The sequence below is a fragment of the Pleurodeles waltl genome, chromosome 5 (genome assembly GCF_031143425.1).
Source record: "Pleurodeles waltl isolate 20211129_DDA chromosome 5, aPleWal1.hap1.20221129, whole genome shotgun sequence".
NCBI lineage: Eukaryota > Metazoa > Chordata > Amphibia > Caudata > Salamandridae > Pleurodeles > Pleurodeles waltl.
The window spans coordinates 143,560,749-143,580,314 of record NC_090444.1 but is presented as its reverse complement, the minus strand read 5'-3'; the positions used below and the strand labels follow the sequence as shown (position 1 = coordinate 143,580,314).

At 40.9% G+C, this 19,566-nt stretch overlaps 1 protein-coding gene across 4 annotated transcripts in view; it reads left to right on the top strand.

Moving 5' to 3' along the window:
- LCLAT1 (lysocardiolipin acyltransferase 1) overlaps window positions 1-18,358 on the top strand; it is a 591,785-nt gene extending 573,427 nt beyond the window's left edge. For all 4 annotated transcript variants that reach the window (XM_069233815.1, XM_069233812.1, XM_069233813.1 and 1 more), the window contains one exon: window positions 10,161-18,358. In XM_069233815.1, coding sequence (XP_069089916.1) covers window positions 10,161-10,669 — 509 coding nt within the window. In that variant the 3' untranslated portion in view covers window positions 10,670-18,358. The remainder of the gene's footprint in view (window positions 1-10,160) is intronic.
- The last annotated feature ends 1,208 nt before the right edge of the window (window positions 18,359-19,566 follow it).

Here is a 19,566-nt window from a genome sequence, read left to right as displayed (position 1 = left end):
AACATGTCTTAGATGTGGCAAAGCAACATAAGTCAATCAGCAATTCAGAGAAAGAAAGAATAATGATCAGAAGGTTCTCTTCATTCCTTATATTCTTTTATTCTTCAGTACAAAAAACGCTGCCATTGCATTTCACCCACAATGAGCTTCATCGGGGCCTGGTCCCTGTCCATGCATAAAAAAATCACCCAATCGGTGCAATGGTCACTGTTCCCATGAAACACTTGTATCCAAAATCTGTGTTAGGAGATATGTTCTCAACAAATATCACAGCAAGAGTAGTCACTGTTGTAGAGTAGTCCAACACCCCAGGGTATGTTCGGGGTCCGCAACCCATCCTTGAAAACGGAAAGTCCTGCTATGTCCAAGATAGTTATACTTATCTGAAGAAACTATAACTCATGCCACTAAGTAACGTTAACTATAAGTATAACTAGAATTGCTAAATTTCTTTGGTTTTGTATGGGTAAAACATTAACCTAACTATAACTATAAAATGTCCCTGTAACGTTTGCTTTTTTCAATGTGTGTGTGTGTGTGTGTGTGTGTTTATATATATATATATATATATATATATTTAACACAATTCAAAAGTAAAGGCGCTCACTCGGGCTGCAGGTGAAAAGAACGTTTTGTCTGGAAACTGATGCATTTCAGCCGACTCTGTGGCCTTGAGATATAGATATATATATATATATATATATATATAATAAATATATACACTCACTCACTCTCACATACACATTTATATGCATAGGTATACTATGGTATAGTTATATATATATTTTTTATTTATCTATATGTTATTTATATTTATATATTTTCCAAGTTGCACCCCTGGAAATCCGTTCCAGTCGCCATCCTGCTATTAGAATGCTATTGTGGCATTTCCCCAAGTTATTTCCCCCTCCCCCCCCCCCCCCCCCTCCCTTTTCAAAGTGTGGAATTATATGCAAGGTACAACTCCACATTGCAGAGAGGCAGCCTGTAGTGCAAAGAAACACTTATTTTTCTTTTTCTCAAAATAGAAAAACGCCTTCCCTGTCAATAGACCTCTTCCTTTGCACCCCTACAGACTTTGGCGTTGTGCTTCCCATCCCATAAGTAAATTTACTCGAGCTCGTTGATGAAGAATATATCAAATATCCAGCTCCTTCTGGCATTTGTCAGAAGTTCCCACAGTGTTCACAAACGTTCAAGGCAAACTGCCCTTCATCTGCTCTCTTCTCACCACCCACTCTCCCCCCCCCCTCCCTCCAATCCCCCCTCCCCCGGGTGGCGTTTACAACTGCATGGTGGTAGGCAGTTATAGAATACAATAATGCTAAAATTATGCAGTGTTATAAGTGTTTACGCCAGCAAGATAACCTTTTGTGTATATTTAGTAAGTATGAATAGAACGGTTTTCAGGTCCACACGTAAATTTACGACCAGTGATGGATTAGTGGACCGGGCAAAACCCCGAGGTGAGGAATGAAAGCGCACCTCTCACAGACCACCCGGCGAGAGCAAACCAGTAGTCGACAGTTGTTGACCTTTCTTCATGAAGGGCAAAGCGGAAGTCGCTGTTAATTCCGCCCCCCTCTTTCTGTCAATGGTGAAAGGTGTCACTCCCTCGTGTCTGTTCCTGACCCATCCTTTCTGTCTGTTGACAAACATTATACCTCATCCACCAGCCGGCACTTCAAGAGAAGTTAGTGGCAACACCGCCTGTTTCCCAGACCACACTTAAGAGTGTCACTTAAATCAGAATAGAGAGAAAAAGGCACGTTTGAAAAACGGATGTGGCAACCTGAAATAAGCCTGGATTACTCTGGTCAAGCTATATTGAAAAATCTTTTAAAATAACACCCGCTCCCCATTATGCGTCACTGAAGCAGTTCAGGAAGGACCTCAAGACCTGGCTCTTCAACTGAGCAGCACACCCACAAACAGCGCCTTGAGACCCTTTGGATGATTAGCCGCGCTGTACAAATGTATGATTGATTGATTGAGGTTCCTGGCTCAAATCCTTCTTGTCATTATATTAACGTATTATTTTTCACTCCGAGCACTGGGTGGTAGTTCACTAGCAGCTGTTATTGTTGATACTTCTTTCTTGCCATTGCTTAATTTCTCATTTTTATTTTTATTTAATTGTTTCTTTCCTAGCACTCGCTGGGTGCCAGGACATGACATTTGTGCTTCCCAGGCTCCAGTTTGGATGTTGAGCTGCACAGTCTTTTTCTTGTTCCATAATAGAATCAGGGTGGATACTGACTCAGTCCACGTTTACAAGTCATTACGTGTTGGGTACAATGTGACAATGTACAGTGAGACAATACTGGACAACTGTTAAAAGCCACACCACGTCCCCCGGTTTGGTTTCTTGTTTTAGAGGTTCCTGGCTTCCCTCCCTCGCTATTTTAAACTAATATTTTTACTATGAGTGTTAGTAGTTCACTAGCTGCTGTTGCAATTTTAGCTACTTGTGTTTTTTCTTTTTTTTTTTTGTTGCAATGTTCTGTTTCTATATTTGTTTTAATGTGCTTGTGTTTTTTACCCTGTTTGCCGGGTACCAGGAGAACCTGAGCTTGGCCTTTGAAGTTTGTCAGCTCCAGTTTGGACGTTGAGTAGCACAGTCACTTATTGTGTTCCACAGTTGGATCGGGGGTGGTAAGACAAGCTTTGAATCCACCCACTTTCACAAGCCATGGCACTCTATATCGGTATGCGATGTGCAAGCAGCGACAGTGCGCAGCGCAAGCCGGACAGCTCTTTCCACTACAGACACACAGGTAAGCTCCCGCCCCAGCTTGCTCAATGCAGATTCCAAAACACAACATGAACTCAGTTCTCAGTCTCAGTTTAATTGTATGCTAAGCAATGCTAGGTCAATCAGCAAACCAAAACTGAAATTCATGATCTCATTCTTGACTAAAATGTAGGTATTCTTTAATTAAGTACTCCAGTGTGCATGATGCCTCTCAACCCCATTTACCTTGTGTCCTTCTTTTGCCTTCTTTGCCATCTGACCTATCCTGGCATATCGCCCAGGGGGATCTTCTACTAATTTTAACAACCAATTTAAGTTTTTCACTCCTGATATCAGTTCTTCCAATTGTATTATTTTGGGTGATTTTAATATTTGGGCTTATCAACCCCCAACCTTCGGGTTCCTCTCACCTGCTGGAATCATGCACGGCGCTAGGTTTCGGACAGCATAGGAACCAGCACATTGGCAGGTCACACACCTGTTCCTTCTGTTTGGTCAGCTAGAAAAACAGATACAGTCGCCTTTGGTTCTTTCATCTGGTCTGACCGCCCCTGAGTAATTTTTACATGGTCCTTTACTTCCACTAAAAGTCCTTACAAAACTGCTCCGTGTCTAACTAAACATTGGTGGTAAAAAGCAACTGCCATTACGCTGTCCGCACTTGCAAATGGCCCTCTTTCATTTCAGTCTTTATGCGAATCGCTGTCTAATTGCAATACTTTGGTAACATGATCTCTTGATGTCATATTGCCTTGGAAAATGACTTAAAATAACCTGCCATCAGCGTTTTGCCCTTCCGCACTGTAGTTTTTGGCCAGTCTTAAACCAGCCAAGCTATCCAATAAAAAGAAAATAAACACAGAAATAGAATGGTGTACTAACTAGTTTACAGACCAGCACATTCTGTCTGTATCAGCACAATCACTCTGTACCCCCAGAAGGAAATTGGGCAAACCTGGATGTATTATTTCAAATCACAAATTAACACCACAAATTCCTCTAAATACATTTTAAGGTTTGCTTCAGTCCTACAAGATCCCCCCTGCTGCCAGTAAATCCTTCCCCGTCTTTATGGAATTCTTTTATAATATTCCTTTCAGATGAAATAATACACATATGTTGTTCTTTTTGGACAGTCCCCAATCCACTTTCACCCTTCCCTTGGCTATGCTCTTAGAATTGAGAAGACTTATAAACGCCTTCTCTCTATAAATCTGTATCTCCCTTTTACCCTGCAATTCTGAGATTCTCCACCTGGTTACAGAATTTATTTCACCTGTCCTTACTGAACTACGTACCTAATCACTCCACTTTTGCAGTGTTCCCTTCATCTGGAGAGGGGCTATGACTGGTCCCCTTTAAAGAAATAACCTGCTACAGTCCCTAGCACATGAGATAATTTTTCGTCCAGTCTCTCTGCTTCCATTTCCTTAAACATTTTAGAAAAATAAGTACATTGTGGGCTGTCTTCCTTCCTTAAAACGAATCCAATTTTAGATTATTTTTAATCTGACTAGAGTCCCTAGACAGTACAGATAAGGCATTGATTTCAGTTCTGTGTGATCTCAGATGTTTCATAGACAGACCAAGGCCATTCTGCGGCCTTGTTTCTTCTAGAACTCTTGGCTGCTTTTAGTACTGTGTTGCATGACATCCTAATCACCAGTCTTCATCAGATGGTTGTCCCGGGCAATCATTTTACCTTAACTAGATTACATCATATATACAGGACCATTCTTAGATGTTCTATCTTCCTCCTTTTCAAGCTCCATCCAGAAAACATGAACACTAGGTACCATAAGCCTACCCCTACCCTTTTTAATGTCTACTTCCAACCTCTTTCCCAACTTATTCAGTCTTTGAACAGGACTCTAATGACCTTTGCCAACCATACCGAAATTGTATTCTGGTTTGACGATTCCTGTAACAATTATTTGCTCAATTTTAAGAATGTCTCATCCAGGTAATCTCTTGGATGAATGACAATCCTCTCAAAACCAGCAAAGAAAAAGCATAAACACTGGTAGTAGGTAAACAGTCCACACTTTGGTCAAGCGATTGATGGCCACCAAATCTAGGGAGCCAGTACACTCCAGTAAGCGAGGTCCGTAGCCCAGGACCCTCGTTTGCCAATAACTGCTCTCTGATGGCAAGGTGAACAGGATTTGCACCTCCTGTATTTGCCAACTCTATCTCTTGTGGAAAAGGTTTCTTTTTGCCCTATTATCTCATGACAGATAGTACCTTAGGGCTTTATCTTGTTGCATATTAATTACAACAATACTCTTTATGTCTGACTCCGTTTTTCTTTTGCCCAGACTTCAGCACATCCAAAATTCTGTAGTCTCACTTCTATCCAGTATTCCACTCTATTCACCCATGTCTTCGTATATGGCCTCCTTTCACTGACTGCCTTAAAACACATCTTATTGAAGCCCCTCTGTCTAGTTCATTGTGCATCCTAAGATAAAGGCCCTCTTTACCTCCGTTCTAAATCCTCTTATACCCCTATCTGCACTCTCAAATTGTCCTCGTTGAGTCTGTTTTTTGTCCTGAAATCTGAAGTTCCAGTTATAGAGGTTTCTCTTAGTGTCTAGCAGACAAACATCGGAATACCCTGCCCCATATACAAAATCATCTAGCATTCAATAAATGTCTCAAAACCTAGATTTTCCCTGCCTATTTCCTGCTCCTGTACTCTTGTATGTATATCCTAAATTGCTTGTAGCTAACTGGAAACCGATCCAAATCGTCTAGTAATGTCCCAGGTTCCTTTTGTGATGCCATTCTATGTCCCTAACTGGCCTGAGTGTTCCCTGTGTCTTTCTGTCCTTAGTTGAGTTCTTTCCACTCACCAAGGGACTTCGAATTGTATTATGGTCCAATTGGCGCAGGTTCACATGGTTGTCTTAATATCATCTAACAAAAATATTATGGCTTAAATATTGTTTACAAAAATATTGCTTAGTTGGGTATAGATATTCTTTAATTAATTCCAGTTGGGCAAGATTTTTGTAAACTAGTTTAGGACCCAATATTTTGTCAGACTATATTTGGGCAGCAATATCCTGGTACCATACTGGTTCATACATTTCTGTTCCATCAGTAATGGTCATAGTTATGGGGTTCAGCTGGGGAGCAGTGTCTGCTGTGTGCCTGTGCCTTCGTGCTACAAGGGCTTGAGTTTCAGAATTGTTGGCCGTGCAAGGGTTAGAGCCCCATGTCGAGCCCCCACACTGAATAGTATCTGCTGCCTAAGGCACAAGCACATCCTGTGAAATTGCAACTTTGAATCAAGTTAGTATATACCTCTAATATTTTATTAATGACATTTTATTCCATACACCTCACAGAGACATTACAGATAGTGATTCATTCCCTTTAACTCCTCTGACTTTCTTGTATGTCATTTTATACCCCCTGACCGCGAAATGTATACATTGTCCTCTTATCCAGGCATATCGCCCATTGGGACCTTCTAACTTCAACTAATTTTTATATTGTCCTCTGCATATTAGATACTTTCCTTTGTGAGTCAGGAATAATCCACAGCATCTAATTATCTGACCGTATTTTTTCAATTAGTGGTGCTTTGGCCAAATGCCTAATTTTGTTTCAAGAGGCAGGGGCCTGTGCTGTTTGCAGAGCCAGTTGGTACTGAGGACTGACTTTGTAAAATATTTGGCATTTGCCTTCTTAAGTCTTTTCACACACACGACAAACACTGGTTAAAGTATTCATTATAAATAGTGGGTAAGCTTAAGTGGAAAAAGGAAAAAAAATTGAGAAATGATTGGCTACAAACACAGGAAGCCCCAGCAGTTCCACAAGGAGGTTGTGTGAGGTAGACATTTTTGTTTTACTGTGGGTTCAACGCCCGACCACTAGGTCTGTACTTGAGGGCTGATATGACCAGGGTCTGTGTGTGGGCCACATTGACTGCAGATCTCTCTTTCAGTAAGAGTCCGGCCCTTCTGGTACTCCGAAGGTTCCTGGTGATACTGAGAGTTATGTTCTCTTGCTGCTAAGAAGCGATCCAAGGCGAGCACCATGGGCTCTTTGCATCTACTTTGCTACACATATGCAGCTGAGCGTGAGTCAGTAGTCCTAGCGAGAGTAGGAGAGAAGGATCTTTAGCTTCTCTCTGAAGAGCAGAAGGGATGGGGCAGTCGTCACATGGGGTTTTTGTTCCAGCTCAGGACGGTTTAGTCTGCTTTTTTGTTTCTATTTCTTGATTGCCAGCCCTGCGGTACCTTGTGTTGTTCTTCTTAGGTGGTTAGTTTTACTGCCAGGCACATTTTCAATCTGGCAGAAGTCCTAGACATTAGGAGAAAGGTCGATTCGAACTCTGGTTACAGAAATTATATCACAGCATGAATTACATGTTGTTCCATCATCTTGAAATGTACCTGGCTACATTTCAGTTGTTTTATGTGAATGCGTGTAATATATATTTGTAATGATCTTCATGTATCACTAATATCAACATTTTAAGCAATACTTCTAGAGTTGTTGCTAAGCTGTCACATCATTTTTGTGTTGATGTGATCTAACACTTCGGCCGTTATACTTCCCCTTTTCATTTTGGTAAAGTATTCCTCCTGTTAAATCATTATTATGGTGGACATGATTGTCTATATGAACGTGTTTGTTATGCTTCTGTCTCGTTATGGCAGGTAAACTTTATTCTCAGAAATCTAACAAAATTCGAAAGATACATTTTCTCCAACTGGACTGCGTGCATTGAAATTCTTGTAAAGGTGCTCCCAGTGCTTAATTTGTGCTTGTTGTTTCCGGTGCTGAGCACCGGCACTTATTTGTGAGGGCCGGGGCTTATTCTTATGCCTCAAGCATTAGCTGCGAGCAAAAGACACACGAGAAAGACGGAAGAAGGAAAAACGAAAAAGCTTCACAAAGGGAGAAAGTAGAAAGTTGCAGGATAAGCTGAAGGGGCAGGGATGGCCGTAAATGCATTGAAGAGGCCCGAGATGGCGTCAGGATTACGCTGCCTCAGTATTCAGTGCTTGCAGATTTAATTACAGCAGTCTCGTGTTTAACAGAAGGGCTTTGAGCACCGGCACTTCTTTATTTACAAATTAAGCACTGGGTGTTCCAGCCAGATATTTTAGTTCTTTTGGATTTGGCGGGTCTTGGCTGATACATGGGCAGTGGTAGGACAGGCGGGTTCCGCTGGTGTGACATTTGTGTTCTTTGCAGTGACTCTGTGCTGAGTGATCCTGCTAACCTGTACACCCCACGCGGGTGCTGTCAGTGCACCATCCAAGGTGAGCACATTTCAAGGAAGCTGGTTTCAGAGAGCACTTTTAATTGTAGCCAGACCCTTCCTCTTACCAAGTGGATGGCCTTACAAAGACCCTCGGACCCCCTACTCTGCAGCCACAGTGGGAGACCGCTCTTACTCTACTCACACAATTATATGCACTGTTGTGTTGCTATGTTGTAAGAAAGCCCATGTTTAGCCTTGTGTTACGCTCAGAGCGCCCTCGAGTGGCAACAGGTAAACTCCTCAGCGCCCAGCGTAACCCCATAAAAATGAATTAATAAAAATGTATACACAAAGTAATACTTCGCTGGTGGCTCTTTGTGATTGGGTGGTGTGTGTTGTTGCTTCCTATGGATTCCGTCCTCGTGATGTTGGAATGGCATTCTGTACAGATTTCGCTGTAGCCCACCTAATACATAGGGCCATGAACATTTGGAATCCTTTTATTTGTTTCTGCGCTGGGAAGTAAACACCCCTGTGAAATACGGCAGCAGTAGCATTATGAGCTGGAGATACAATAGCATGCTTTGCTTCTCTTGCAGTATTTTTCAGTCCTCCTCCCCCCATTGCCAATTGGCTATTAAATTATTTAAAAATAATTGTACCCTAAAACAGATCATCATTTTAGTATAAACGCATGCTTTTGTTTGAGAGCTGGATATTATGAGACACATGGAATTAATCATCGCATCACAGGACATATTCAAAGTTATTTAAGGTCACAGATGCTTGTGTAATGTTATGAAGTGGCATCACCTGCAGCCTCTCCTCGGTGTCTTAGCAGAACTCCTCATTGCCTCTAATCATTGTGAATATAAAAGGTTATCCGAAATATTACCCTGCTGTCCAGTTGTTGTGTACTCCGGCATTAGCACAGCGGGAAAGATTGTCTTGTATTTTTACTTGTTGGTGTACACGCAATGACTTCTGTAAGATTTCCATTCACATTTGTATTTTGGTGCTGGGTTTCTTTAATACAATCTCAATTAGGTTTAGCAGCTTGAATTATATTTGCATTAATTTTGTAAAGCTGCTTCAGGACAATTTTCAAAAGTACATTTTTTGCCAATGACAAAGTTACAAATGCGCCTTTGGGGTTCACAGGAAATAACCGGCAGAGCTAGTATTTACGCGACACTGCACATTTTTTAGGTCTGGCCTTCCAACAGCTTTAGCTGTTTAGCCAGCATCATAGTAATAAAAATAAAAAAAATACTTACATACATGCACATGGATAAAGGGAGCTTTAGGTCAACCCTCTTCGTCCATGTGCCCGTCTGACTGTCGATAACATTTCCTTCCACCCACCACACTATGGGGTCAACTGGCACTCGATCCACTGTCTCTCCTGGCACCGTCGGTGGCGGCATTTGTCTGATCACACATGCACTTCGAGGCTGTGGCCAGTACCAGGGCTTCTATCTTTCCATTATTTATCGTTGTTTGTTTAAGCGATGTCTTAGGTCAGAGTGGTTCAAATGCAATAGTACTTTTTCTCTTCCTACCATATACTTTACAAGTAATAGAAAGGGTTGCTGCCCACCTCTCACCACCTTCCCTTCTCCCTGTTGTAAGGGCACTGGGGATTGTTGGAATTACTTGCACTTCTCGCCCTGCTGGGATGTGGTTTATGCCATTTCTGTGTACCCCCCTTTGACACTGACTGCTGCTCTGACACTGTATACTGCTGTTGTTTCATCGTCACTGAAATTAATAAATAAATGTGGCCAAAAAAGGACCCCCACACCTGTTCAAGGTACAGCTGTCTACAAGGAAGCACGCATTGTATTGAACTGAAATTATACAAAATGGTAAACGTATTTTTAATGTAAACATTTTTATTACAAGAAGGCAGCCGCGTATATGCATCAGAATGTGTTATATCTTATTTTGTGGCATAAAGATGGAATAAAAGGTGTAATAAGAAATTGAACCATCGTGCCAGCTTGCCAACGCTGAGTAGCTTTGTCAATGCTTCTTACTGTAGTATGTGTTAGAGCTTCTTAAAAATGAAGTGTTCATTTTTTAAAGAAATATCGGATTGCAATTGAACTATATCAACCATGTTTGATTTTTCCTCTTACCACAGACTTTAATATAAAAAAAAAATATTTCTTCCAGGTCAAAACCTTGATGCCATCCATGACATAACAGTTGGATACCCACGCAACATTCCCCAAACTGAGAAACACCTGCTAAATGGGAATTTCCCAAGAGAGATCCACTTCCATGTGAAGCGATACCCAGTGGAGACTTTACCAGCATCTCGGGAGGAGCTAGAGCAGTGGTGCCAGAAGCGTTGGCAAGAAAAGGAAGACAGACTGCGGTCCTTCTATGAGCGCGACAAGTACTTTGACGCAACAGGCAGAAGCATAATCCCACCTTGCAAATCTGAGCTCCGGGTACTCTTCGTCAAGTGCATCTCTCTCCTCTACTGGACAGCGTTCTCCATGGCCATGTGCCTGCTGTTGTATCTGTACAGTGCTGTACGGTGGTATTTTGTAATTGTGATCCTGATTTTTGTTATGCAGCAGAAGCTGTATGGTGGACTGGAATTCATTGAACTAGCATGTCATAGATATTACATGAATAAGAAGCAACAACCGTTACCTTCAAAAAAAGAAGATTAAACACATCTCACAGGGAATTTAAATAGATGGAAAAAACTTTGTAAACTATAAGAACATTTTGCATGAAAGTCAAACACCTTTCTTACTACCGTCATGATTGTGTTTGTAAACAATATTTTGCACTTTTTCTTGTAAAAGGAGAGAATGATTAGACATTATGAACTAGTAAAACAAATGTTTTTACCTTTGAATGTAAAATCATATATCCTTCGACAAGAAGGAAGCTGTTTCCGAATGCGGTTGTTAAATGAACTGTTGCTGGATTTGTAAATCAATCATTTGTATTTTAGTAAAAGCTAATATATTTGAACACTGCTGGTAGTAACTAGGGAATTGTCCCTGTGTAAATGCCCCACTGAAGGAAAGCCGTCCTGAGCAGGCAGTCTATTTCAAGTTCACCAACCCAAGTGGTGTAGATCCTATAAACACCGTGGAAGGCCCACAATCCGCATGCATGGTTTAGTCTCTGTTTTGAATCCAGTATCAACAGTTTACATTGTTTGCTCTTAGAAAGTAGGCCCAGTGCTTCTAAAAGCTGGAAATGATGCTGTACTCTGACCATCAGCATAGCACTGTTAGGAGTGGAGGCGGAGGGGGTCATGCATACATCCAGGAGTATTGTAGGAAAAGTGGTGTGGGCACGGAGGTCCTAAATGGCATTGGTGTGAATACAAAGAGATTTAGTTGTGAATAAAGGTTTCTTGCCTACGAAGGGTAAGGACAAGGTGTTTAGAATAGTGAAGCGAGGGAACTCTCCTCTTCTGGTGGAGCCATGTCAAACGAAATACCTGGCTTGGTAAATGTGCTTACCCTTTATATTTTTATCAAGTAGGTTGTGTCAAAACTGTACCTCGATGTGTTCCAGAAAACACTGCCAGTAGGTCGCTTTTACTTTCAGAGACCGCTGCTCTTGCAGCCAAATATGTGGCCATTTGCTTAGTGCTACTAGGAATAAATCGTGTCTACACAATTTGAATACCAGTGGACAATCACTCTCGAAACTGAAAAGTGGTTTGCACTAGCTGACTGTAACAGTGACTTGCTCATTCTTCTCATGAACTACACGGCTCACCACGACAATCAAATTAGCTCGGCAAGATCATGTTTGGACAGGCTTTATGCTTGCCATGCAGCAGACATCCGTGCTTGTCATTTTCTAAAATCATTGATAATAAATTTTCACATAAAAATTGTATGGTCTCAAGCTATCAATCACAGCTGCCACTTGCACCCAATGAGTAGTTCTGTCTACAGGGGCATTTTTAGTCTTTCCTTCAGGTCACTGTTTATTAAATGTACCTTTAATTTCAAGCCTAATAGCACAAACGTGAGCTGAAAAGTATAGACCCCCTTATTTCTCCCTCTAGGGGTAAGAGGTTGTGGTGCGACAGATTTCTGTGTTCTGTTTCTACACCATGCCCTGCATAAGGCACAGACGTTCCTGCACAGGACATATTTTATCTAAAACAAACAAGCCATAAGAATATGATGCTGAATAAACTCCTGATCTTCACCACCAATTACATATTCGTTCACTGGAAGACCTTTCAGAATGATGTTTGCTTTCAAGCGCTGCCTCATTGACCTTTATAATACTTGGAGTCTTCATTTCCAAGTTTTTAAATTAGACGAATTGTCAGCTTTACTTTATGCCTCGCCCCTACAGTGTATAACGACCGGCTTTAGCACATAAGAGCCTCCTTCTCACTTCTTGAATTCCGCAAGATGCTGAAGACCTGGCTTTTTGAGTAATCCCTCTAGTGCCTACGTGTGTTTGGACTCTCATCTGCTCAGCACCAGGACACCCTCCTGGGTGATTGTGCGCTCTACAAATCTACATCAAATAACATAAGAGAACCTCTATCATTCAGTACCTTTTTCATCAGTGTGCATTTGACAATCTATCATATGAATATTGAAGTAGCTTTTAAAGCCAAAATAAATTTCTCTCCCTGTGAAGTGCACTTTGAACATCTTGGGTCCGCCATCTGTCCAATTTCTGTCTTAATCATCATTTCCCGAGAGGATGTACAGCAACATGAGCTTTGAGAACTGTTTTTTTTGCTCTGATCGGAGACAGTGAATTGCAGTGATTTTGACCAGTAGGATGGGATGATTGCCCAGCAATTAACCGCTGAACTCTTGTGCTTTGTGACCGGACTGTTCTTATTACATTTGTAAAATCGCATATCCATGTTCTGATCTTGCTGTTTTATGACATCATTACTTACTACAGTGGCACAAAAGTCCACCCAGGAATACAATTTGATATTTATGCGCTGTAGAAGTGTACCTTGGTTTGTATCCGGAGAGTTCTCTTTTTTTATTCATGGTAATTTCTGAGTATAATTATTCATTTTATTGCACTAAGAATTCAGCAGTAAACAGTACCTACAAAGCTTGCCCCATATAGTCCTGCTGTGAACACCAATCTCTCATACATTCAGGTGTTTAGGAATCAAATGCTTATTTAATTTGAGTCCCTATTTATAAAAGACCCTATTAGACATAGGCAGTGCTATAGAGACTTCCCATTTCAGCATGAACCAATTCCCCTTATTAAGAAAGGTACTGTATCCTTGCCTTTTGCATTTGAGTCAACATGAGATGACCATGGTCCTTTTCCTATTGTGGGTCAGATTTTTATATTGGGAGTTTTGTTGTCTAGATTAATTTTCTGGTTATGCTATTAGGTGAATGTAGCCTGCAGTGCAATTGATTTGGCAGTCAGTAAGATGTATTTTACATAGCCTTAAAAGGCTTCTAAGTCGAAAGTAGTCCATAAGTACTTTTTTTTTTTGGTCTAGTTTGACATCCGTGTAGTTGATCTGTAGCCTATGACTTAAGTTTAGCTGCTCCTGTAGGATGAGGCCGAAACTGATTTAGTTGGTCAAATTCTGTCGTGGTTCAGAAGAACCACAAATGGAATGAAATGCAAGCCAGAAGGATTCTAGTGGTGTGTTTTTTTTTTTAATAATCCTGTGCACTCTTGACTTGACAGGCACCTTTTTCCTTCAATTGAATTGGTGAAATGCAAGAGTTTAGAGGTTCCTGTACTGATGATACATATTTTTTCTGCTTGGAGTTGCGTTGTAGTCTTGGTGTTGCTCTAAATTGGAAATTCCAGAAATAAAGATTCAATAAAATTGGACAGTTTTTTACTATGTGCAGGACACCAATTTTTGAAGCTTGGAGTGTCGATCTCCAGTTAGTTATATTCACAATGCATTGATGAAAAAAGTGTTCCAGGGTCCCCTGCATGCTGGCTGGAATATTCTGTTAATAAATATTAGTGAAGACCCATATAATGCAGACATTCTACAGCAAAGAGTGATCAAAATCCCCTCTGCACTCTAAGACTAAGGGCCTGATTTAGATTTAGCAGATAGGATACTGCATCGCGAGCGGGTCACAGTACCATGTCCGCCAAGCCCTAGATTCATCCTCCTCATTTAGAGATGGGCAGACCTTAAGTTTTCTATCGATGGAGCTCCCCATTGGCTCTCCCAATCAAAAACTTCCTCCAGTGATTGGATGGAGTAAAGGTCGTTGGAAGAAGGACATTGCACCTATTTGGGGTGGGCGGTGTAATTACTTTTTTTCCTGTCAGTCACCGCCAGGGAAAACCTGGTGATGAGGGTCAGGAAAAAAAATACCCCCCACACACCCTGGAAGAAAGCTTCCAGGATGTGTGTGGGGGGGAGGAGCAATAGTTATTTTGCTTTTCTGAATCAAATTCCCTTTTTCTGAGTTTGTTTCAGCAAAACAAAAACAATATAGAAGTTTGGTGGACATCCATCAAAACCATCAACAGTCGTTCACCAAGCATTTTGTATGTTGAAAGGAACGGCTGTGACAGCGGTTGCTTTCAGTGTACAGAGATGACCAGTGGGCTGGCGTTCACCTCTAAATTTGGTGGACGTGTTCCGTCAGGATGGCAGAGGTAATGTACTGTGTCATCCTGATAGACTGGATCCAGTCTGCCAAACTCTAAATCAGGCCCTAAAAGCTTAAAAGGTAATTATAGGAAAATGTATCCTCCAAGTCTTGAGATACTTCAGTCACATTAAGTCGTGCTTAATTCCTCACACTTCCATATGTAAATAATGTAATCCTAGTTCAAGTTCCACTTCAGTGATAAATTATATCCATTTTTGTGGCATTAGATGTTTAAAGGGATGTGTAAGAGGAGGTGAAATATTTTGATGATGGCATATTCTTTACAATCAGCAAACTTTTTTTTTTTCCCCACAACAGAATTTTCATGTTTTATTTTGCATCCTGGGAGAGCACCTTAGAGCAGGCAACTCCCAATATTTAGCCGTAGATAACATTCAGTACATTTACTAAAGCTCCCTAGAAATGAGCGGAAGTAGGATGATCAGACTAAAATGCAGCATTTCTGATGAAATAGTATAAGGTTACATTTGGAAGCCCCTTCAAGATGCTTTAAAACCACTTTGCAAAAATATTGCCTCTGAAGAACTTTGGGTAAAAAACGCCCCTACGTACAGCTAGGTAACCTTGGGTTACTGCATTTTAAATCGTGATGATCTCTGGGCCTGCATTATATATGGGGCACCCTGTACCTGGTAGCAGCTCACCATTAAGTCCCCCCAATTATAGTTAATGTGCTGTCCCCAAGCTCACCCGTGAACTCACGTCAGCTTTGGGGGCAGCACATTAATGAAAGATGGGCCGCTTGTTGAAAGCTGCCTGTCCGCCTTTCACTGTACAGGCGGCAACTCAGCTCAGTTTTTGGAGTGGGGGTGGTGATCCCCGAGGGTTCATATGAACTCTATACCCTACTTTCAAGGGTTGCCCTCGGGGAGATGCAGTGGCTGGGTGACATCTCTTCGTGCATCCCCTGACAACTTATATATATCTGTACCCACATATAGCACTGTGCAGGTGCCGAGGCAAAGTGTTTCCTTATTTGCATGGGGCCATGTTCCCATGCAAACGAGGAAACTCTCCCTCAAGATCCTCCCCAGGTGCATATGTAGTGCTGATACGCTCTGTATTACAGAAGGGGCTGCGCATGTCTGTGCCCCGCTCAGTAATACAAAAGTGCCCCGGGGCACAGAAAGTAGGCACACAAGCTACTTAATGTAATATGACTTAGTGCTTAAAAACAAGAGTTAAGGCCTTAGTCACTGAAAGTATCTTCTAGTGCTTTTTTTAATTGATATTAGGAAAGAACTTTACTGGAAAAAGTTCTTGTGACAACATGCTTTCACTGCAATGATGCAGTGTGTGTATCGTGTCTAAGTGTGTTTAATTTACAGTGTGTCTCATATAATTCGACTCAATGGCTTCTGAAAAAAAGCAAGATGTACAAAAAAAATGGGTGGTGCTTATTCAAAAATATAACGCTTGTCATGTTAAAAGGAATGCATCACTGGAGATATCAAACTGGTAAGTGTAGCTCAGAGCAAGAGGTGCTTTCTATTAATACAGTGCATTATAGTAAAGTTCGCAGCTATTAATGAAACTGAGAACTTTCCTTCCTGAATGTAACTCTCTTCTTCACAGCAGCAATTGATCAGTGTAGAAAGTTGTGCATTAAAGGACAATGCAGAGTGACAATGTATGATATAGCATGTTATCTTTGCTCATAGTGGGAGGTCTATTGTGAACAGTGGTGGAATTCCTCTAACACACTTCTATATAAATTAAAGGTGTGAAAGTAGAAACAATCGTGCTTTTTCTACAGTCACCTTAATGTTGGATGTAATCCAGGTTTTCAGATTATTTTCCCTTTCAAGCGCAAAGAATAACTGAGGCATCTCCTTCCTGCAGCTTGAGGATTCCCCAGTATTGCATACTCCACATCCTGGTCCCCCTCTGTTTTAAGGCCTACATGGCTGACATACCACCTGTTCTTCACTTTTTCTACCAGTAACACATATATAATAATAGCAAGGATTGTTTCACATACACATACTCCCATATCTTCTCTTTGACTTATCAACTGATCTAGTCGATTCCTTTTTTTGTCAGTGTCAATGATATTAACCGGTTTGTGGGCTATTAATGCATGTAATTTGCCTCCCTTCAACTCCAATTTTGGAGACACTCTGTCAGTCCCCTGTTGCTTGTACGCTAAAATTGCCTTTCCATTGAATTGGACCCTGTTGTCGGTGGTAACTCATGATGTGCTACTTATAAGGGTGTTTGTGCTGTTTAGCTGTTACTGCACCAATGGTGACATGAAACCACTTATTCTCATGTCAGCTGCCTACTCACGAGTTTAGTTGATCCTCTTAGATTCGTGTTTGAGATTCTAGTTTAAAGCACACAATGTTCTTGTTCCTGAACATTTCTCTGCCACAGATATAAATGGGTGGCATGGAATATGTAGGTGGAGGGAATGCAGCCTATGAGCTGCTGACTTCCAAACTGGTGAACCGTGTTCGAGTCCTAGTATTGGCTCACATTCTGTGATTCTGGGCACCTGATCTACCTGTGCCTACAAAAAATATCTGACCGTGTATAATGTCATCTGGGGTCATGTAAAGTGATCTAATGCCTCTAGGCCAAGTTCGAACTACACAATACTGCTAAAATGTAATCTTAGTAAACCAAATTGGGGTACTAGGGATATTGAAACATTAATATTGCTGGCCAAATCTGGAAAGCATAATTTATTGAAGTTTTACTCTCCCTTTGTGCACTTTGACACTTCCCCTCTACAGAGAGAGCAGATTTGGGATCTGTTTAAGTGGATTTTTAGCATTTCCTGACTATGTCCAGTAAAAGAACTGACTCCCATTGTTGGTGGCCTGAAACATAAAACACGTCTATAGAGTGCTCCTTTCACACTTGGACCTGTTTGGTGTAAAAGCAGAACTCCCTTTTACTCGAAAGCCTCTCCAGCCCCATTTTCAAGCTGGGTTGTGCTAGCTTGACCCCAGGACTAGACTTCTATGTGTTGAAATTGCTCTTCTGTTCGTGCCCCACTATCTCTAGTAAGCATGCAGACTTATTGCACCCCTACCCACCGACGTGCCTGCTTGCAAGCCTACAGCAGAGCTCCCAAAGTTACACTCCCCACAAATATTCGCAGCCTGACGTTAAAATAATTAATGATCATGTCTTCAAATAGTTGGGCTTAACTCTATGCCTCGCCTCTGATTTTCAGGGAATGCATAGAAATACAACGATGTCTGGGAGCCACAAACAGATGAGGGAGTTTCTACCATTAGAATTCTGACTACAGATGCTGTTTATTGTTGTGTTTCACTTGAGCTTTGGACTTGCTTTGCTCATCCTGATTTGCAGGTTAAGCAGTGGTTCCGGTTCCTTATGCATTATTCATTTATTGTTGTTTGCCAACGAAAGCAACTCTTTTCACAAAAATGGATGAAAGAGCATCAAACAGGACTTTGATATATATATTTTTTTTGTGATTTCATATAGCGGTAATTCAGGGTAGCACTCAGTCGCCAGATGTAACCTGTGTTGTTAATCTGACTAAATGTGGTCCATTTATCTTCATGCCTGAAACCCCCTCCTTTTAACGGAGAGGTTTTTTTTAAGCACAGTAGTTGTATTTTATACACATTGTATGGCAGCACAGAATGGAATACGGAAGCAAATGCACTCAATAGCCTCATATTTAAGAGTTCACTGGTGTGTTAAAATGTCTACGTCATGTATCTATATAATAAAGTACTCTAAAATAAAGCTATAAATGTTTGTGTTTCTTTCAGAGCGCCTTTTATATCTTCAAAGTAGTCATTTTCAAAAGTAGGTTTACACATGTATCTCCTTTATATATCATAGAACTGACGGTGGTTAATGTGGTTGCCACATTTAATATTGAGAGAGCACGTTCGTTCGTTACTTTATTTCGGCAAATATTGCCATAAAAGTCAGGACAGGAAATAAATACGACATACATAAATACATTATACAATAAAATATAAGATACAATACATACAGTTGGCAAGAAGTATATGGATGTCCCCATGATTAAGCAGTATCATTAAGTGTATAAAAATATAAATAACAATTTATAAAATAATTAAAAACCAGAACTAAGAGGAAAGAAAAAAAAAAAAAAAAAAAATTCAACTTGTCGATAAAACAGTGCATCATATACCTTTGCAAGGAGGGGGATGAGCAGGCCACCTGACAAAGCGTTACAATTTGTGACCAAGTCGATTCCTGATAAGGTACACATTATATAGGAATCTGCTTGTGCCAAACACCACTAGTTGTGAAGTATTGGACTGAAATATGCGCACTGCTTCTTTATAGGATCTGACCCCCACATATTTACAAACGGGTTTGATCCACCGATCCCTTGGTTTCTTGTATACTGGGCAAAAGAAGAGTAAATGAACAACGTCTTCTTTAGCCCCTAAGGTACAGAGAGTGCAGAGTTCACATCCTTTTACCCCTCCCCAATTGCATGTGTAAGCATTAATCTGTAAGACCCCGTACCTAAACTGTAAATAAAGTGTTTTTGCCAGAGGAGTGCCGACCTCATCCAAAAATTGTTCGAATTTAGGTGTATCTTTTATGTTTAAAAAATTCAAAGTCAGAGTACCAATCGATGAACTATGCAATAGCTCTCCGTTGACATAAGACCAAAAAGTGTCCTTTACATTTTTCCTGGTACATGTTGTCATGTTCTGTGGAGCTTCCCATAGGTGTGATAAACCTAATCTCTCGTACCACTTAGATACATATTTTAACCAAGGGGTATTCATATGTCCATCTATCTGAGTTAGTTCAGTCAGTCCGTTCTTGTAATCACTCAACTCCGGGGTTACCCATAGCCTGACCCAATACAGCAATGGTCTTAATAATGCTTGATAGTCTGCTCTTTTAAGATTAATATCAAGGAAAACAGGGACTAGGGGGGTTCTTGTCGGTATTTTAAGTAG